This window comes from Mustela nivalis (genome assembly GCF_964662115.1).
Source record: "Mustela nivalis genome assembly, chromosome: 17".
NCBI lineage: Eukaryota > Metazoa > Chordata > Mammalia > Carnivora > Mustelidae > Mustela > Mustela nivalis.
This window is the reverse complement of record NC_139036.1, coordinates 47777457-47795303: the sequence shown is the minus strand read 5'-3', so window position 1 is coordinate 47795303 and position 17847 is coordinate 47777457. Positions and strand designations below refer to the sequence as shown.

Here is a 17847-nt window from a genome sequence, read left to right as displayed (position 1 = left end):
TGGGTTATAGAAGCAATCGGTTTAAATCTGTCAAAAGCAGGGGCACAGCTAGAGGGATGTCCTCTTCTGAAGTGGCATTTCCCTTTTAACTACTTTACTTTGTTTCTGGGCTCCCCAAATCTGCTGCTTCACTGATCCTTTAAGACTTTTCTCCTTTGTTTGTTTGTTTGTTTTTAAATTCCTGGGGCTGTCAATGCCTGGCCCATAGACACACTTTTTATAGACGCTCCATGGTTGGTTTGGGTCAGTACAGTCTTCACCAGAATTAGAAGAACATAAAATTAAGGATTAAAATCAGGAGTTAGTATTAAGTGAATCAACCTTGGCCAGCCCATCACAGTCAAGGTGAGGATAAGATCTGGGCTAAGGAGTAAACAAAGAAAAATTCAAGAATCCAGGTGAAAGGTCACACATCAATGAAGTTTAAGAAAGCAAGAGCATAAAGCTTGAAAAAGATTTGGGTGCCAAAGTTAACTGTTACAGCTAAGCTGGTTTTAACCTTCTGCCCTGATGGGTGAGTCCTAATCAGGACTGACTTGGAACAGTTCTTGGTGGGGAAGCGGAGGTAACTTTTTATCAGAGCTATTTCCTGAACAAGCATTGTTTCTGCTCTGTCCTTGTCCTCCTAGAATTCACACTGGAGGGGTGTGTGACTAGAGACAGAGTCCTAAACAAAAGCCACAGCACAGTATGATGATGACTCTTAAACAAATTTAGACTGAGGATTATGGAAAACAGAAAACAAATTGATGATGGCACTTGGAAGGTGGAGATAGATAGTCATGGAAAATTCCAGAGGCGGTGGCATTTGAGTTGGCCTTGAAGAATAAACAGACACTTGCTTACAAGAGAACTGGGGAGGAACACTTACTCTTTTAATCAATATGAATTGAGTACTTAACTTGTGCCAGGACTATTATTCTAGGTAGTGGGGACACAGCAACAAATAAAGCTCCAGTCTTGGAGGATCTTACATTCTAGTGATGTCATAGGCAGAAGAATCACAGCATGTAATAGCTTGGTGTGTTCAGGGAAGGGCGAATTCAGTTGGGATGTTGGTGGAAAATAAAGCTAGAGGGGTAGAAGGAAGACAGAGTAAGAGGCAATTATGCCATGCGGAAAAGTTTACTCTTGTGCATGCCCTTGCCTTTTCAGCATTTTAGAGCTATGGAAACCTTTCCACCAAAGAACCTTGCAAGGTCACCATATAAATAAAACAATAAAATCAGAATTCCTTGTTGAAGTAGGGATGAGATGCAGGGTAGGGTGGGAGAGATCTCTCCATGCTGCCCTCCCTTCTCACTCTCAGGTCATCACCACAGCTCTGAGAAACCAAAAGGACCACAGTGGGTTTAAAGCCCACTGCTGAGCATAATGGGGGGCACACAAATACATGAAAATGGAGAGATGGGATCATATTTACTGCCTTGGGATAAAAATGCCAGGAAGGATAGGGTAGGGTGGCTTATTAGCAGAGAAACTAGTTGGGGTGGATTATGGAAGGAGGAGATGTTGACGACCTGACCTATGGCAGGTAGGATAGATCCAAAAAAGATTAAGGAGGTAAAGGCAATAGAACTCAAAGATTAAGACTGAGGGGGAACAAGAGTTGGAGTGAAAGATCATTTTAAGACCACAGAATGGAGGTCCTTAAGGCTTTCTCTGTTCTATTCATCTCTCATTTTTTTTTTTTTTAAAGATTTTATTTATTTGACAGACAGAGATCACAAGTGGGCCGAGAGGCAGGCAGGGGGTGGGGGTAAGCAGGCTCCCTGCCGAGCAGAGAGCCTGACGCGGGGCTGGATCCCAGGACCCTGAGATCACAACCCAAGCGGAAGGCAGAGGCTTTGACCCACTGAGCCACCCAGGCTCCCCTATTCACCTCTTTGATTGCAGGTGTCCTGGGCACCTGGTTGGGTCACTCCATCTTTGGCTTTCATCTGCTTACAAGACCAGTTTGAAATGTCTCAGCAAGGCAGGGTTGGCCCTTCACCATGACCTCATGCCCTAAGTCAGGATCGATAGAGGAGAGGAGACGGGGAGGGAGGACAATGAGACCTTGATTTTGGAAAGATGGGTTTAAATGACCTGTGGAGCATCCAGCAGTGAACTGGAAATATGGATCTAAACCTTAGAAGAGAGGTGGTAATTGGAGTTAGAGGTGTAGGCTCATCCTCATCAGAAAGTAGACAGTAATTGACAGGATGGGAATAGATAAGTATGTCTGAGTAGGTCACTTGTATACCTAAAAGAGCTAAAGATAGAACCCCAGAGGACAAGCACATTTTGGGACCCAGTGGAGACCCTTGCCTTAGCTTTCCTCTGCCTTAGTGGTCTGTTTTTCAGTTATACTGGTGGCTCTGAGTCCAAGTTCAAGAGCCAGGAGGTCACCTCTGAGAAGGTTTGGAAAGTGTCCAAGAAGACTCAGACCACAGTGCCACCCGGGTCCCTGAATGTGCTATAAACCTGTACCTTGCATGGTAGAGAACAGCTGTTAGCATCATGCCCTAAACCTTGGCTCCAGAGATTTCAGGGGTGTCACCTATAGACCTGAAGCTCACCTCTTAAATCCTGAATCCTTGAATCTACTCCCACTACTGGAAGACACTATTCTTAAGTGTTACCTGCTAAACTGTATTGACTGTGGAAATAGTGTATCGAGAACTGTGACTGTGTTGTGCACATAGAGGAGGAGCTTTTGTACACTTGATGATCCGGCAAAATCAATTCTGATGCTCTTCACCTTGTACTGTTTCATGCCTTTGAGCCTTATTCTGTTTTCTTTGTCTAACTCCTGCATAGCCTTTTTTGCATAACATCCTCTAAGAAGTCTTCACTAATCCCTTTCCTTCCTTAAAGGCCCCTCCTCTGGGGCCTTGGTACCTTATGGATATCTTTATCTTAGCAATTGTCCCATGGAGAAAGGATCTATTTCTGCATTTATCTTTACTAGAGGATGTCAGGGACTGACACGTAGAAGCTGCTCAGTAAGTGCTTCTCAAATGGTGAAGACAGCAGCTGCGGCTTTGCTGTGCACGACTTCTGCTGCTCTGACTGGGCGGGGCCCCAGGCTGGTCTCACCACCACACCCATGGGGAAGATGGATGCTTTGACTGCTTAGGGTTCCACCTAGGAGAGGCTCCTGGCACTGCCCTAGCAGTGTTGCCATTTTGGTGAACGTTCCCTACCATGACCTATCCACATTGCTGCTTCTGAAATTTGAGCCTCCAGAGGGCCATCATACTGAGGAGTGATCCTTTGCTGGCCTGCTCTAGGGGAAGTACTGGGCCATCTTGCTCCAAGGGCCTTTCTTCTAGGAACTCTTTGGGAGCTGTTTTGCCCACCAAACAGCTGGGGGAGGAAGTACAGTGCCCACACTGGGAATTGTCCCTTAAGCTCAGGCTTATTAAATACTTTTTAAATACTTTAATAAATTAAATACTTTAGTTCCATTAAGTCTCTGAGTGTTTGTAGATGCCATAGGGTCAGAGGTTATAGGAAAGTCCCTCTTCTGAAACCACAGAATGTTTCAGAAATTCTGACAAGTGGTCAGTGAGTAGAGTAAATATCAAGGGAAGAAGAGAGAAAGAGAAAAAGACGTTCTAAGTCAAGGGGAAAAGGCACGGGAATGCTGCCTCTGTGACTGCAAGTTCTGTAGTTGGCTACATTATCGGGTCCTATTTCTATGGCAGTGGGAATGGCCGCCCCTCCCACCTCTTTTGATTCTTGAGCATTAACTCAGTGTTCTTTACAAGGTCTTGAATTGTCCCTTGTGATACATCAAATCCCATTTGCCTGTTGGGTGACCGCCAGTGGTATCTCCTTCAAAGCAAAATGCTCCAGAAAACCTTTTTTTTTTTTCTTTTAAAGATTTTATTTATTTTATTGGGGTGGGGGAGGAGGGACAGAGGCAGAGGGAGAGACTTTCAAGCAGACTCCCAGCTGAGTGCAGAGCCTGAAGCAGAGCTCTATGTCATGAGCCTGAGATCATGACCTGAGCAGAAACCAAGAGTCAGAGGCCCAACCAACAGAGCCACCTGGGTGCCTCTCTAGTAGGAAACTTTCTTAATTAATCCATTTCTGCCAGTCAACCTCCTTTTCTCTGGGTCCCCACAGAATTTGCTTCTCAGTTTGAAAGCTTTCTTGCAAGTAATAACAGACCAGAGGTAATAACAGAAGCAACAGCAGTGAACAAGTCATATATGGTAGTTAAGTGCCTGGATTATGGATTCCAGAACCAGGTCAGGACCAGGTTTGAATCCTGGCACCATCACAGTGAGAGTAGGGGAAGTAACTGAATCTCTCTGCCTTGATTTCTAAAATAGAAGTAAAATTAGTATTTACCTCATATGCATTGTGAAGGATAAAAAAGGTAATATGTATGTAAACACGTAATAATAAGTGTTAGCTCTTCTTGGCTTATTTTTATCCCTTAGATAGCCCTATTTCCCCCCCTAACACCTTGAGGTTATTTTATCATAGTAACTAACTCAATGTTGATATTTTATTTATCATTCTCTCTCACTACACTTAAAGATCATTCACTTATTTAAACACATTTATTATGTTGTGACAATGATTGAGTGACACAACATATACCCTAAATAATTGAAAACAGGTACTCAAACACACGTACGCACACATTCACAGCAGCACTCCTTACAATAACTGAGGAGAACAACCTAAATGTCTGTCAACAGATAAATGCATAAACGAATTATGGCATATACACACAATGGAATATTATTCAGCCATAAAAAAAGAAGTGAAGTAGTGGCACATGTTACAACACACATAGACCTTGAAAACATCATGCTGATTGAAAAAAGCCAGACACAGAAGTGACATGTTATGGGGCACCTGGGTGGCTCAGTTGTTAGGCGTCTGGCTTTGACTCAGGTTATGATCCCAGGGTCCTGGGATCGAGCCCTGAGTCGGGTTCCCTGCTCAACGGGAAGCTTGCGCCTCCCTCTCCCACTCCCCCTGCTTGTGTTCCCCCTCTCTGTGTCTCTCTCTGTCAAATAAATAAATAAAACTTTAAAAAGAAAGTTACATGTTATATTATTACATTTATACGAAATAATCAGAATAGGTAAATCCAGAAAGACAATGCAGATTTGTGGGTACCAGGGGGTAGGAGAAGGGGTGAATGAGAAGCAATTGCTTAGCAGGTATGGAATTTTCTTTTGGAGTGATGAAATGTTTTAGAACTAGGTAGAGATGGTGGTTGTACAATACTGTGAATGTACTAAATGCCAATGAATTGTTTGCTTTAAAATGCTTATTTCTCCACTATGTGAATCTCACTGCAATTAAAAAAAATAAAAATAAAAAGAGAAAGAGTTCCTGCTTTAATAGAACTTGTATTTTAGCAAAGGAGCCGGATCAGACAGTAAACCAGTTCATATAAACAAGCAATTTTATATTGTGATAATCACTAGGTGGGAAATAAAGTCAGGGGAGATGGTGGAAAAGCTAAGGAAAAGCTGGAAGTAGAGAGGCTCTCAGGTCGGAAGGGGCTTAGCAGTTTCAGAAATTGCCAGGAGACTGGCAATTTGGCCTGGACTGACTATATAGAGAACTAGAGGCAGTGATTTTAAAACGAGCCCAAGGAGATAAGCAGAAGCCTCGTCCTGCAGAAACTTACATGTCATGAGAGGGAGTGTGGTATTCACTCTAAGAGCAATGGGAAGCTGGGGAGGGATTTAAGCAAGGGATAAAGAGGAACTGAATTACATTTAACTGTTTTATCTTCTTTTTAAATGCATTTGTGAGCTTGTCTGTTTCCTAGAGGAAAGACTCTCTACAAGGGAGGTTGTATCAGAGTTACCTAGGGGGCTTCTTCTGTTATGTTTTTAAATTTTAAGTCTAGTATAATTAACATACAGTGTTACATTAGTTTCAGGTGTACAATACTGGAGGGCTTATTCATAAACTATAACTGGAAGCCTTGTATTTTGTATGTGTGTGTTGTGCAGGGGAATAGCTGGCAGGGATATTTTGAAATAGCTCCCCAGGGGATTTGCCCCTACTACTTCCTCTACAGCCCTAGAGTTGCTCTAGGATCTTGAATGGCTTGAAATGGATATTAATTGCATTATTATGAATTCTTTACCCACTTTTCTGGGGTAGGAAGGGGCCCTGGTTCAATGACTGTAATAATTCCAGTGGCCTGCTCTCAAACTGGCAGGTAGCCCACTTTTAGGCAGAAAGAGGAAAGTGAGCTCCGTGAAGACCAAGAGGCAAGAAAGCAGCGGCAAGGCAGGGCTCATCACTGTTGGAAAGATACCAGGAAGTACAGTGGAGCAGAACTGATTTCTAAAAAGGGCTGGAGGACTATTCTATACTATAAACAGGATCTGGGGTGCTATGATGCAAGACTTGGTTAGGGATGAAAACAAAGCAGAGAAATTTATAGTGAAAATCAATCTTGGCTATTCAAAATTATTGTCTGAGTAGCAACAACATAGCTTTGGAGCTCTAGAAGCAATTGTACTACTAGGTATTTAACTTAAGGATACAAAAATAGTGATTGGAAGGGGTACATGCACCCCAATGTTTATAGCAGCAATGTCCACAACTGCCAAAATATGGAAAGAGCCCAGATGTCCATCAAGGGATGAATGGATAAAGAAAATGTTAAAATATATATGATATATATCTCATACAGAATATTACTCAGCCATCAAAAAGAGTGAACTCTTGCCATTTGCAAGGTTGTGGATGGAACCAGTCTAAAGTGTATTATGCTAAGTGAAGTAAGTCAGAGAAAGTCAAATACCATATGATTTCACTCATGTGAAATTTAAGAAACAAAGCAGATGAACACAGGGGGAGGGGATGAAAATAGAGGCAAACCATAAAAGACTCTTAACTCTAGGGAACCAACTGAGGATTGCTGGAGGGGTGGCGGGGGATGGGGTAGTTGGGTGATGGGCATTAAGGAGGGCACTTGATATAAGGAGCACTGGGTGTTATAAGCAACTGATGAATCATTAATCTCTACCCTGAACCTTGTAATACACTATGTATTGACTAACTTTATATAAATAAAAGAAATGCAGAAGCTTAAGCCCTGCTTAAGCCCAGACCCCAGACCTACTGAATCATAATCTGCATTTTAAGTAAGAGCCCCAGATGTTTCTTATACTCTTTAAAGTTTAAGAAGCACTGGTCTGATGGCGAGAAAACGCCAGATGACCAGAATGTAGGCTCTGACACACCTGAAACACTTTATTTTGAATACCATATGATACAGGACAGTGGTTTCTGAAAAGGTATTGAATTTTTTTCAATTAAGTACTATAAATCCTGGAGAAAGACCTTACTTAACTGCAGGGAGATTTCTCATAATGCAGAATTCCTCCCCCTGAAAACATTTCCTGTGGAGGAAAAAAAGTACTAGGCTTCCTTAAAGTGAGGCAGAGCCACTTTAAAAATATGCGATAAGAACTCGGCGCTTGGCCAAGTCCGCCCTTCACACAGCTGGATCGGGTCTGGGGCAGCTGATGTTCCTTGGCAGCTCTGAGCTGCTACGGCGATGAGCTTTTAAACAAAGTCAAGTTGGCGGCTCTTCCTCCTCAGGGAGCTGAGTCTTTAATGCTGAAAAATGTAGAAAGGAGACTTAAGAAAACTATTTTCACAGAGCTAAGCGGGAGCCTCCGGGAGTTGGCTACAACGGGTAGAGGTCAAGAACTACCCGTACACTGCTGAAGCCCTACGTGACCTTCAACCTCTGACCCCGCGCCTTGCACAGCGTTTCCTGCGCCGCATTCCGCCCCCGCCCCTCCGGCCGAGGGCTGGGCCACGGGGTGTGGGCGTGGCTCTGGGGGCTGGCAGTTAGGGGCGGGGCCTGTTAGGGGCGGGTCTCGCGAGGGGCGGGATTTGAGGAGGCATCCCGGCATTGGACTGCTGGTTCTAGGCGGGGCCTAGCGCTGGGCTTGTTTGGGCGGGGCTGGGGGTTAGTTGCCGCCTCCGGGTAACTGGGCCCTGGCAGCCAAACCTCCGGAGGCCGCGGGCGGCAGGCGGGCCGGCGATAGATCCCGGATCCGGAATTCCCCGGGCAGGACCGGAATCAGGATCGGCCCTGCCCCAAACCGAGTCTGCGAGGAACTCGAGAACTTGGATTGGGAAATCCCGGAACCCGGATCAACAAACCCCAGAACCCGGAATTTAGATCGGAAAGTCCCGGAGCACGGATCGCGGAGCGGACTCGACACGGAGTCCGGAGCCCGGATCGCGACAGCGCCGGACGGGACGGAGCGATGTCGGGCCGTGGCGCGGGCGGGTTCCCGCTGCCTCCGCTGAGTCCTGGTGGCGGCGCCGTTGCCGCGGCCCTGGGAGCGCCGCCTCCGCCAGCGGGACCCGGCATGCTGCCCGGACCGGCGCTCAGGGGGCCAGGGCCGGCCGGAGGCGTGGGGGGCCCCGGGGCCGCCGCCTTCCGCCCCATGGGCCCCGCGGGCCCCGCGGCGCAGTACCAGGTGAGCCGCGTGGATGGGCGGGCGGCCCCGCGAGCACGCCCGGGGCTGCGGGCGATGGGGGGCCTCGAGTGAGGGCCCCGGGGCGGCCGCCTTGGCACAGGGCCCAGGGGCCCAGCGTGCGGAGTGCGCGGGACTTGGTGGAGGGCAAGACCGGGTGGTGGGGCAGTTGGGGGAGAGGGTAAGAGCGACCCTGGGATGGAGGGAGTCTCTGGAGGCTTTCTTAGAACAGGGATTCTGAGTAACTGAGAGATGGAGGAATCGGAGCCAGTGAGCTGTGAGCGAGTGGGCTGAGAAGTCTAGTGTAGATCTAGTGTAGTCTGGTATAGTTTTTAGGGTAGGGGGATCAGGGAAGTGCTGAGAAAGTTTTGCAAAAGGGCCCTCACTGAGAAACAAGGGTTACCCTGCATTGGCCTTGGTCCCACTCCAAGTCTGCGCTGTTTTTTTTTCTAGTTGGGAACTGGCAGAGCTCTAGCGTGTCTGAGATGGCTCCCAGCTGCCAAGGAGGAGGAAGAAGGGCCTGGCTTCCCACGGCTTGGGAGATCGAGCCTAGAGCGGGGGGATCTCAGCTTGTGTCAGGCAGGGTCTTCTCCAGGTCAGGACCCTGGCGCAGGATGGCTCTGGGTTTGAGTAGAGGTGGTGGCCGCCAGGCCTGAGGCGGAAAGCCCAGCCCACTCTGGGCAAACTCTCTTTTTGGCTCTCTGCTGGTGTCCTAGTGTCCAGGAGTAGATCGGTCTGCAGGAGCGGAGAGGCTTCACCGAGTCCTGCTGGTCTAGGGCTGGAGAAGCCTGGGAGAGTTGCTTCAAAGAGTTCTGACCCCTTTGGAGTTTGGCTTAAAGAGAGAACTTCTCAGGTTGCAGCTTCAAAGGCCATTGAGAGACAGAGAGTTTATCCTTAGGGCCTGACCCTGCTGGGGGAGCTCCTCAGTCGTTTCCCACCCCACCCCCCTCCAGTGCGATGTTTCTGGTTGCTCCAGAATGCTTGGGAATGGTCCCCATCCCTTTTCCCACTCTCTCTCCACCTTTATTTCATCTTTAGGTTCTAACAACGCCATAGCCCACGCAACCCATGTGCCCCAGCATGTGGCACTGGCTTCTTCGCTCATCTCCCAGGGAGGTTGGGGCTTGCTCTGCTCCCACCTCATGTCTCCAGGTAGCGCTGCACAGTGGATCCTCACAGAAGAGGGTGTGCATATCTGCCCCCCCCCCCCCCCCGCCGGAGCTCTGATCCCTCACTTTCTAAAGAGATGCTTAACTGGGGACAGTGATTGTCCCTTCTTGTTCCTCATTCTCCCTCCTCCCTGTAAAAACAAAAACAAAGCGTCTGGGTATTGACGGAGATAGACCTGGTCCCAACGACTCCATCTTTTCCATCCTGCTTTCCCATTTGGGGACTCATGGGTCCAAGGTGATGCTGAGGGGTCCCTGCATGAGTCATTCCAGCCCCTGGGCCAGGTGGCTGAGGACTGGCTTTGGAGACTCCCTGTGGGCCTTTGGCCTGAGAAGGATCTAAGGAAGAAAGAGAAGCCTCTCTGGTGTCTTCTGCTCGAAACCCGTTGGCCATGTGGCCTGGGAAGAGCCCGTGGAGAGAACAGGTTGCACAGCCTTGTGTAGGGAGTGCTCTTGGGCCAGTGGCAAGGTCCAGGCTGGGTGGCCCCAGGCTGCTAGGACCAAGGGGAATGAGCCTCTGCTTCCACAGGCTTCCTATCCCACCAGCTTTCCTTTTCTTTTTAAGATTTTATTTATTTGAAAGAGAGCATGAGTGGGGGTGGTCGGGGGTGAGAAGCAGACTCCCCGCTGAGCAGGGAGCCTGACTTGGGGCTCAGTCCCAGGACCCTGGGATCAGGACCTGAGCCAAAAGCAGTCGCTTAACCGACTGAGCCCCTCAGGTGTTTTTGTCACCTCCTCCCCTCCTCTCCCAGGGAGGGGGGGGCAGTGGAGGTCCAAGGGGAGAGGGAGGACCCGGTTCACTCTGGCTGAGTTCGAGAAAGATGGTGCTTGGCCTCTTTGCAAGTCCAGCTGTGTGACTTCAGGAGATGGCGCTTGAGATCTGAGGAGCAAAGGGGGTTCCTGTCGGGGCCCATGAGCTAGAAAAGCCAGGGTTTCGGGGCCCAGTTGGGCAACTAGGGGAGCCCCTGGAAAGAAGGGAAGTGATGACCCGCCTCCCTCCACTTTGTGGTTCTAGCCATGTCCGTACTCAGCAGAGGAGCTTAAGGAAAACAAGAAATGAAAAAAACAAAACCCGAAGAAGCACAGATTGTTGGGTTCACTCCAGAGTTCAAAATATGTTCTACTCACGGAGGGCTGTGTTCTCTTCTCTCAGGCCCAGCCACCTGCCCCTGCTGTCGCGGGTGTGGAGGCAGAGGCCCACCTAGGGTGTGGGCTGGTGCAGCGCTGGGGGTGGGGGGACACTGTCGCACGCTTCCGAGGTTCAGGGCACTGAGCCAGGCCTGCCCAGTTCTGCTGCAGGCGGGGACTTAACAGAACTTGGAGAGACCTGACGTGTGTGTGTGTGTGTGTGTGTGTGTGTGTGTGTGTGTGTGTTGTTTTGTTTTGGTGGTGTTTTGTTTTTTTTTTTTCCTCTTGGGTTTTTTTATTTTGAAGAGGAGTTACTGGTGCTTCAAAGAGCAGGTGTGGAGCTTGGCAGGACTTTGTGAGCTGTGAGCAACCTTCCCCTGGGCCCCTGCTCTCTCTTGGGAGAAGCTGGGGGCCCTGGGCAAGCAGGAGGAGGGGGTAGCTCTGTGCCTGGGAAGTCGGGAGCCCATGTCTGGGAGGAGCCTATTCCAGGCCCTGTCTATGCCGCCTTGACTTGGGACTTCCTGCCACAGGAGCACCTGCCCAGGAGGGATGGGTGGTGCCCAGGAGGTTTTGTGAACGCCCTAGCGAGTAGCTTCCCACCCTAGTGAGTGGCTTCCCGGGGACCCAGCGGCCCGAGCTCGCTCTCCGCAGATCGCCGAGCTCCACTTGTTCCTCCCCTCCCGCTCAGGCTCGGGCTGGGGAAAATACGGCCAGGATATCTGGGGCCTGGGCTTACAGCTGTGGCCACACGGGGTTTTTTTCTGTAATCTCCGGCCGTGGCTCATGAAGGCTGAGAAATAAAAAATGGGCTTTCAGCTTTCAACAGCCCAGACGAATCTTTTCCTGACGAGGAGAAATTGTGGCAGGACTCCTGAGGACCCAGAGTCCCCTCCGTTTAACTCCGTTCGCACAGATGCTCGTCCCACTGCCGCCTCCTCTCCCCTGCCCTCCATCTCTGGTCAGGAGTCTGGCCCTCTGTGCTGAAAACAGAGGTTCAGGGCTAGATGAAAAAGTAGGGGAAGCATCTCATCTCCATGATACTGGGCCAGGGGTGGGGGGGATCCTCTGATTTGGTGCAAGTCCCCACCCAGCCTGGCTTGGTTGGGTGGTTGTGCTGGTTGCATAATCTGGGCCCTGGGGCCAGCCCTGAGAAGCTGCCAGGGACAGTGTGTTCAAGGCAGAGCTGCCAAACAGGCCTTGCAGGCAGCAGCTGTGGGGAGGGGGGCAAGGGGCCCGGGGAACTCCCAGAAATGTTGGGGAACTGGACCTTGATGGGAAATCCTTCTGCAGGCTTCTACAGCAGCCGTTTCTGTCACCCAGATTCCTGGTGACCCTATGCCTGATCTTGTATCCGAGGATAATCTCATCTCTGTTCTCCAGTTTAGGACCGTGTGGGCTGAATTCAGGCTCAGTTTTGCCCAGCAGCCAGGTGGTACCTGGACCCCAGATGGAGGCTGGGTCCCCGCGGCTCTCCCAGAGGCCACCCAGGAGCCACAGCTTTCCTCTCGGGGTCTTCTGGCTTCAGGGTGGGGAGCAGTGCAGTAGGGAGGTGGAGAGAAGGGTCCAGGTCTGGGTTGTAAGGAGGGACCATATGGTGACCAGATGGTCTCCGGACTCTGCTGAGGCCACCCCCACCAGTCGGGACATGCTCCAAGCCATCCTGCTGGAATAGCTCACCTAGGGGGCCACTGCCTGATGGGCACGCCAGCCCCTTGGACCATCTTCCTCCCCTTGGTCACACTGCTGAGCTAGTGCCAGGAGATGGCTGTTGGGCTTTTGCCTACTACTGTCACACTGTACCTCTCCACCCGGCTGGGACCTGGCCCCCACGCCGTGCTTTCCTGTTCCGTTGGATGGGAGTGCTTGGTGGGGCCACATGAGGCGATCAGGAGTGCCTCCTACCCCTCTGGTCCCAGGGAGCAGGGCATCGCCTGTGGGGCAGGGGCTAGAAGGTGGGGCTGGGCCCTGAGACACTCCCACAGGCCCTTCTGTCTCAGGTGGGCTCTCGTCCCACCCCCTGGGTTCCGGCAGGCCCCATTTGCTGGCACAGATGCCAGGGCGGGGGATGGGGGCAGAGCAGGTGTGGTTTATATTTCTCCTCTCAGGCACCTGCTCCCCTTTGTTCCTGGCCCTCCGCCCCGGGCTCTGTGGTGTGCTGCTTCGGGCCTGACCCGGCCCAGGAGAAGGATGGAGAGAATGGGTTACAGGCCCCATGGGGCCCTACCGCTGACCTATGCACCCCCATTGGCTTGCTTCCCCCAGCGGCCTGGTATGTCACCAGGGAGCCGGATGCCCATGGCTGGCTTGCAGGTGGGACCTCCCACTGGATCTCCCTTCGGCACAGCTGCTGCACTTCGACCTGGGATGCCGCCCACCATGATGGACCCATTCCGCAAACGCCTGCTTGTGCCCCAGGCCCAGCCCCCAATGCCTGCCCAGCGCCGGGGGTAAGACCATCCCATTTCTCCTCCCTCCTCCCGGCTCAGCTACAGTGGTGACAGAGAGTCCTAAGAGCTCTGATCTGCCTGTTGGGCATGCCATCAGGCATGATGAAGTTGGGGAGGAAGACTCCTGGCTCTTCTTGGGAGAGTCCTACCTAGGGGCTGGAGGGGTGGGTGTGGGGGAGGTGTGTTTGGATCACTGATGTCGTGAGTTTTTGTCCTCCCTAGGTTGAAGAGGAGGAAGATGGCAGATAAGGTTCTACCTCAGCGAGTGAGTATGTTGGGCAGGGGCCCAGGAAGCCTGCGCAGTAGCTGGTGGACTGTGGGTGCAACCTGGCTCTCCCAGTCCTGGGGTGGAGGGACAAGGAGCCAGAGATGCAGCAGAAACAAGTTGAATTCCTCCCTTCCTCCAGATTCGGGAGCTTGTCCCAGAGTCTCAGGCGTACATGGATCTCTTGGCTTTTGAGCGGAAGCTGGACCAGACCATTGCCCGAAAGCGGATGGAGATCCAAGAGGCCATCAAAAAGCCTCTGACGGTGTGTGTGCAGCCCTGGCCAGCCCTGGGCTTTCCCAGACTTCTCTGTGTCTCCTTGGTCTTGTTTTCCGGGGGCCAAGCACGGGGCTGCGATTTCTCAACGCTGCTGGCCGCAGCCCATTAGTGGAGCATGAACTCAGTTTAACATGATGGGACCAGCATGTTTTTAACAAAAGAGAAAAGTAGAAATTATGATACTTCACAGTAGTGTAGTAATTACCTTAGAAGTATCATTTAGTGACATTTTGTTTCAGTTGTTTATATATGTGGATTGTGGGTCACGATTTAAAATGTAAACATTATTGATCATGGTCAGAAGTTTGCAGGGCAAGACTAGAGGGTAGGTAGGGATAGTTCCTGTCTCCCCAGCCCTGCCACCTTTTAAAAAATAATCTAGAACAGTCTCCTGAGTGATGAAAGCTTCCAGAGACAAGGATACTTTGGGGCCATGATGGGTGTCTGAGTTGCCATTTAGTGTGAGCTGGAGACTTCAGATTTGCCCGACAGCAAATCCTGTATGTCCCTGTCACACCACCAATCCCAGTGTTGGTATTGTCGGTAGCCCATCTGTCCCCCGCAGAACTGTGAGTTCCTTCCAGTCTGGGACCGGGATTTGTGGCTCCTGATTTCTGGTGCCTGACAGGGTGCCTGGCCCGTCTACACTCAATATTGATGTTGAATGAATTCAGACAGGAAGGCTGAGTAGCATTGTTTCCAGCCTGTTGGCTCACCTCTAGCTGGCTGTCTCTCTCTCTCTCTAGCAAAAACGAAAGCTGCGGATCTATATTTCCAATACGTTCAGTCCCAGCAAGGCAGAAGGTGACACTGCGGGGACCACAGGGCCCCCCGGGGGAACCCCTGCAGGGGACAAAGTGGCTTCCTGGGAACTCCGAGTGGAGGGAAAACTGCTGGATGATGTGAGTTGGGGAAGGTGGTGACTGGAGGGGAGGTGGCCTGTGTGGGGTAGAGACTGGGCCAGATACTGGGGCACTTCAGGAGAAGTCCTGCCTGAGGGAGAGGGCTCTGCTCAGGGTCACAGCTCCAGGCCGCTTAGAGGTTGGAGGGTCAAGATCTGTTTGGTTGTTACACTGGTTATCCTGCAGGGGGCAGTGAGGCATCTTGAGGAAAGGGGTGCCCCTTTCTAGTTCAGACCCTGTTGGCTGCTAGCTGGGCTGCACCCAGAGTCCCTTCCGGGTACCCGGTCTCCCTGCTTCTTCTGGGGGCCCCGAATCTCCAGTACCCTGAGCCTGAGAGTTGAAATAGTCCTTTTGTCCGGGGCTTCGCCTGGGTCAGGTCTGAGAGCCCCGCAGCACCCCTGCTTACACCTGTGACCGTTCCCCAGCCCAGCAAACAGAAAAGGAAGTTTTCTTCGTTCTTCAAGAGCCTCGTCATTGAGCTGGACAAGGAGCTGTATGGACCTGACAACCACCTGGTGGAGGTGAGAGGCCCTGGGGCGTGGGGAGCACAGGCTGACGTGCTGTGGGGGGTCAGAGAAGTGGCCTTGGGCCCCTGGAAGGCCAAGCGTGTACACCTGCCCGCTCCCTTGGTGACGAGGTCTGCTCGCTCCTCCCCGTCAGTGGCACCGGATGCCCACCACCCAGGAGACTGATGGCTTCCAGGTGAAACGGCCTGGAGACCTCAACGTCAAGTGCACCCTCCTGCTCATGCTGGATCATCAGGTGACAGGGGTCTGGGGCCACAGGGAGTGCTCTTGGGAAAGGGGGCAGGTTCCTGTCGCACACCCTTCCCGTCCTTCCATTTTGGTTTCTCCCACGAACACAGCGTCACCCCCTGACTCCCCTCTGTGCATCTCCAGCCTCCCCAGTACAAGTTGGACCCCCGACTGGCAAGGCTGCTGGGGGTGCACACACAGACCAGGGCGGCCATCATGCAGGCCCTATGGCTTTATATCAAACACAACCAGCTGCAGGACGGGCACGAGCGCGAGTACATCAACTGCAACCGGTACTTCCGCCAGGTGAGCGTGGACCTCCCCACGCCGCTCGCTGCCCCGCCCCGCCCCCTGCTCCACAGCCCCTGCGGGGCAGGTTTCTGGCCACCTTCTCCACACTGACCCTGGGATGGTGCACTTCCCTCTGTGCTCTCAAAGGCATCACCGAGCCTTTGGTACTCTCTAGATCTTCAGTTGTGGCCGCCTTCGTTTCTCCGAGATTCCCATGAAGCTGGCTGGGTTGCTGCAGCATCCAGACCCCATTGTCATCAACCATGTCATTAGGTAAAAGAGCCTTCCCATCCTCCTCTTCCCATTTCAGAGCCCTTTACCTTTGGCTTGATCTAAAAGCCAAAGAGAAGTAGCACGTTTGGTTTCTTGCCTGCTGCGCGTGTGTAGGTTTGGCCCAGGTCAGTGGGATGAACATAGCTCTAAGCTTAGCCATCCCCTTCTGTGTCCTGCCTGCAGTGTAGACCCGAACGACCAAAAGAAGACCGCATGTTATGACATTGACGTGGAGGTGGACGACCCACTGAAGGCCCAGATGAGCAATTTTCTGGCCTCTACCACCAATCAGCAGGAGATCGCCTCCCTTGATGTCAAGGTGGGCCCTCAGCCCCTCCAGCCCCTGGGATCCAGGATGGGGCTGGGCTGGCTCTGTTGGCATTTCTGCATGTGAGCACCTTGTGACAGTACTGGTGAGTCCGGACTGACACATGGACTCTCTTCTCCAGATCCATGAGACCATTGAGTCCATCAACCAGCTGAAGACCCAGAGGGATTTCATGCTCAGCTTTAGCACCGACCCTCAGGACTTCATCCAGGAATGGCTCCGCTCCCAGCGCCGAGACCTCAAGGTGTGGTCCCCATGCTGAGGTTGATCCCAGGCTAGGCCCTAAGGGATGTTTACCCAGGTCACAACTTCCGCTTCCTGGGGCCGACTCGCACAGGGGCGGGCACAGTGCTGTACGCCGCTCTCCTCCTGGCTCTCTGCAGATCATCACGGATGTGATCGGGAATCCGGAAGAGGAGAGACGAGCTGCTTTCTACCATCAGCCGTGGGCCCAGGAAGCAGTGGGGAGGCACATTTTTGCCAAGGTGAGGCTCTGCCCTATGTGCCCTCTTGAGCTCGTGGGCAGCAGAGTCCTGAGCCACTCGTCTCTGCTCTCTCCCCCCAGGTGCAGCAGCGAAGGCAGGAACTGGAACAGGTGCTGGGAATCCGCTTGACCTAACTGCTCAGGGACCCCCTCCTCTGCTGGAAAGGGGACCACCCTCTGGCGTCACAGACACATAGGCTAAGGATGGGATGAGGGGTGCCTCCTGTCCCCCTCTGCTCCCCAGCTAGAGTTTCATAAATGTAGTGCTAGGATTCCTTGTTGCTTGGTCCCCAAAGCCTTATACTTACTTTTTACTTTGGCTTTAAATGGGTTCTCCACAGCTGCCTCCTTTGCTCCCTGCAGGCAGGCGGGCCCCAGTCGGTCCGCTGGAGGCTATGCTTTGATTGACATTGTCACGGAGACCTTTCAGACCCAGGCCCGCTGGCTTTGCTTGTTTACAGACCCCCTTGGGGCCAGTGTCCGAGCTGGCTCTGGGGAGCTGGGTGAGGGAGAGGAGCACAGCTCACACTCTTCCTGGCCTTTCTAAACCAAAGTTCTTTGCCATTCCTACCAGCCCAGCCTTGCTGCTGGTTTTTCCTTTTCTTTGGGTATTTGCACTATGTGGGAAGCAGGTTTTTCTATGCGGGAGCCACTTTTTTTGTACAGGGGTAAGTTGGGGTTTTCAGGGAGCCCTGTTTGGTGCCTCCTTCTGTTTTTCCTCAATCTATGCAAGCGGCTCTGGCCGCCATCATCTCCTCGGACGCCAGAGGCCTGCCAGCCCAGCTCTTGAGCCCAGGGCGGTAGAGCCGCCCCCAGGGGGGCTCCAGTTCTCTGGCATGGCCTGAGGTACGGGTGTGCGTGCTTGGTGGAGGGCGGGGGGACGTGAGGGGGCAGGGAGGAAGGTCTGTCGCTGCCCTTCAGAGCTTGGTAGAAGGGTGGACCCCAGGGCTTGGCAAGTGCCACTTCTGGCAGGTTTGGAAATTTCCAAATAAATCCTTGTTTATTGGTGGTACCCAGACGTGGTCATTCAACAGTGTGGCCACTCAGTA

General features: G+C 51.9%; 2 protein-coding genes across 2 annotated transcripts in view; one reads left to right on the top strand and one right to left on the bottom strand.

Annotated features, from left to right (window-relative positions):
* Nucleotides 1–17847, bottom strand: part of TACO1 (translational activator of cytochrome c oxidase I) — a 742329-nt gene that overhangs the window by 530290 nt on the left and 194192 nt on the right. The gene's annotated exons all lie outside the window — the stretch shown is intronic.
* SMARCD2 (SWI/SNF related BAF chromatin remodeling complex subunit D2) lies at nucleotides 7869–17810 on the top strand. Its single transcript, XM_082706682.1, has 13 exons — nucleotides 7869–8480; nucleotides 13037–13221; nucleotides 13444–13486; nucleotides 13629–13751; nucleotides 14512–14667; nucleotides 15093–15188; nucleotides 15328–15429; nucleotides 15567–15728; nucleotides 15889–15986; nucleotides 16170–16305; nucleotides 16436–16558; nucleotides 16698–16799; nucleotides 16880–17810. Exons 1-13 carry the CDS (start codon nucleotides 8265–8267, stop codon nucleotides 16931–16933), a joined length of 1596 nt encoding a protein of 531 aa, XP_082562808.1. The 5' UTR covers nucleotides 7869–8264; the 3' UTR covers nucleotides 16934–17810.

What these genes read in the sequence shown, in the direction of transcription:
- SMARCD2 (XM_082706682.1), top strand. Translation starts at nt 8,265, where the DNA reads ATGTCGGGCCGTGGCGCGGGCGGGTTCCCGCTGCCTCCGCTGAGTCCT. An exon ending in GCAACCGGTACTTCCGCCAG is followed by an intron (nt 15,729 to 15,888) that starts GTGAGCGTGGAC and finishes GGTACTCTCTAG; the next exon opens with ATCTTCAGTTGTGGCCGCCT. An exon ending in GGAGGCACATTTTTGCCAAG is followed by an intron (nt 16,800 to 16,879) that starts GTGAGGCTCTGC and finishes CTCTCCCCCCAG; the next exon opens with GTGCAGCAGCGAAGGCAGGA.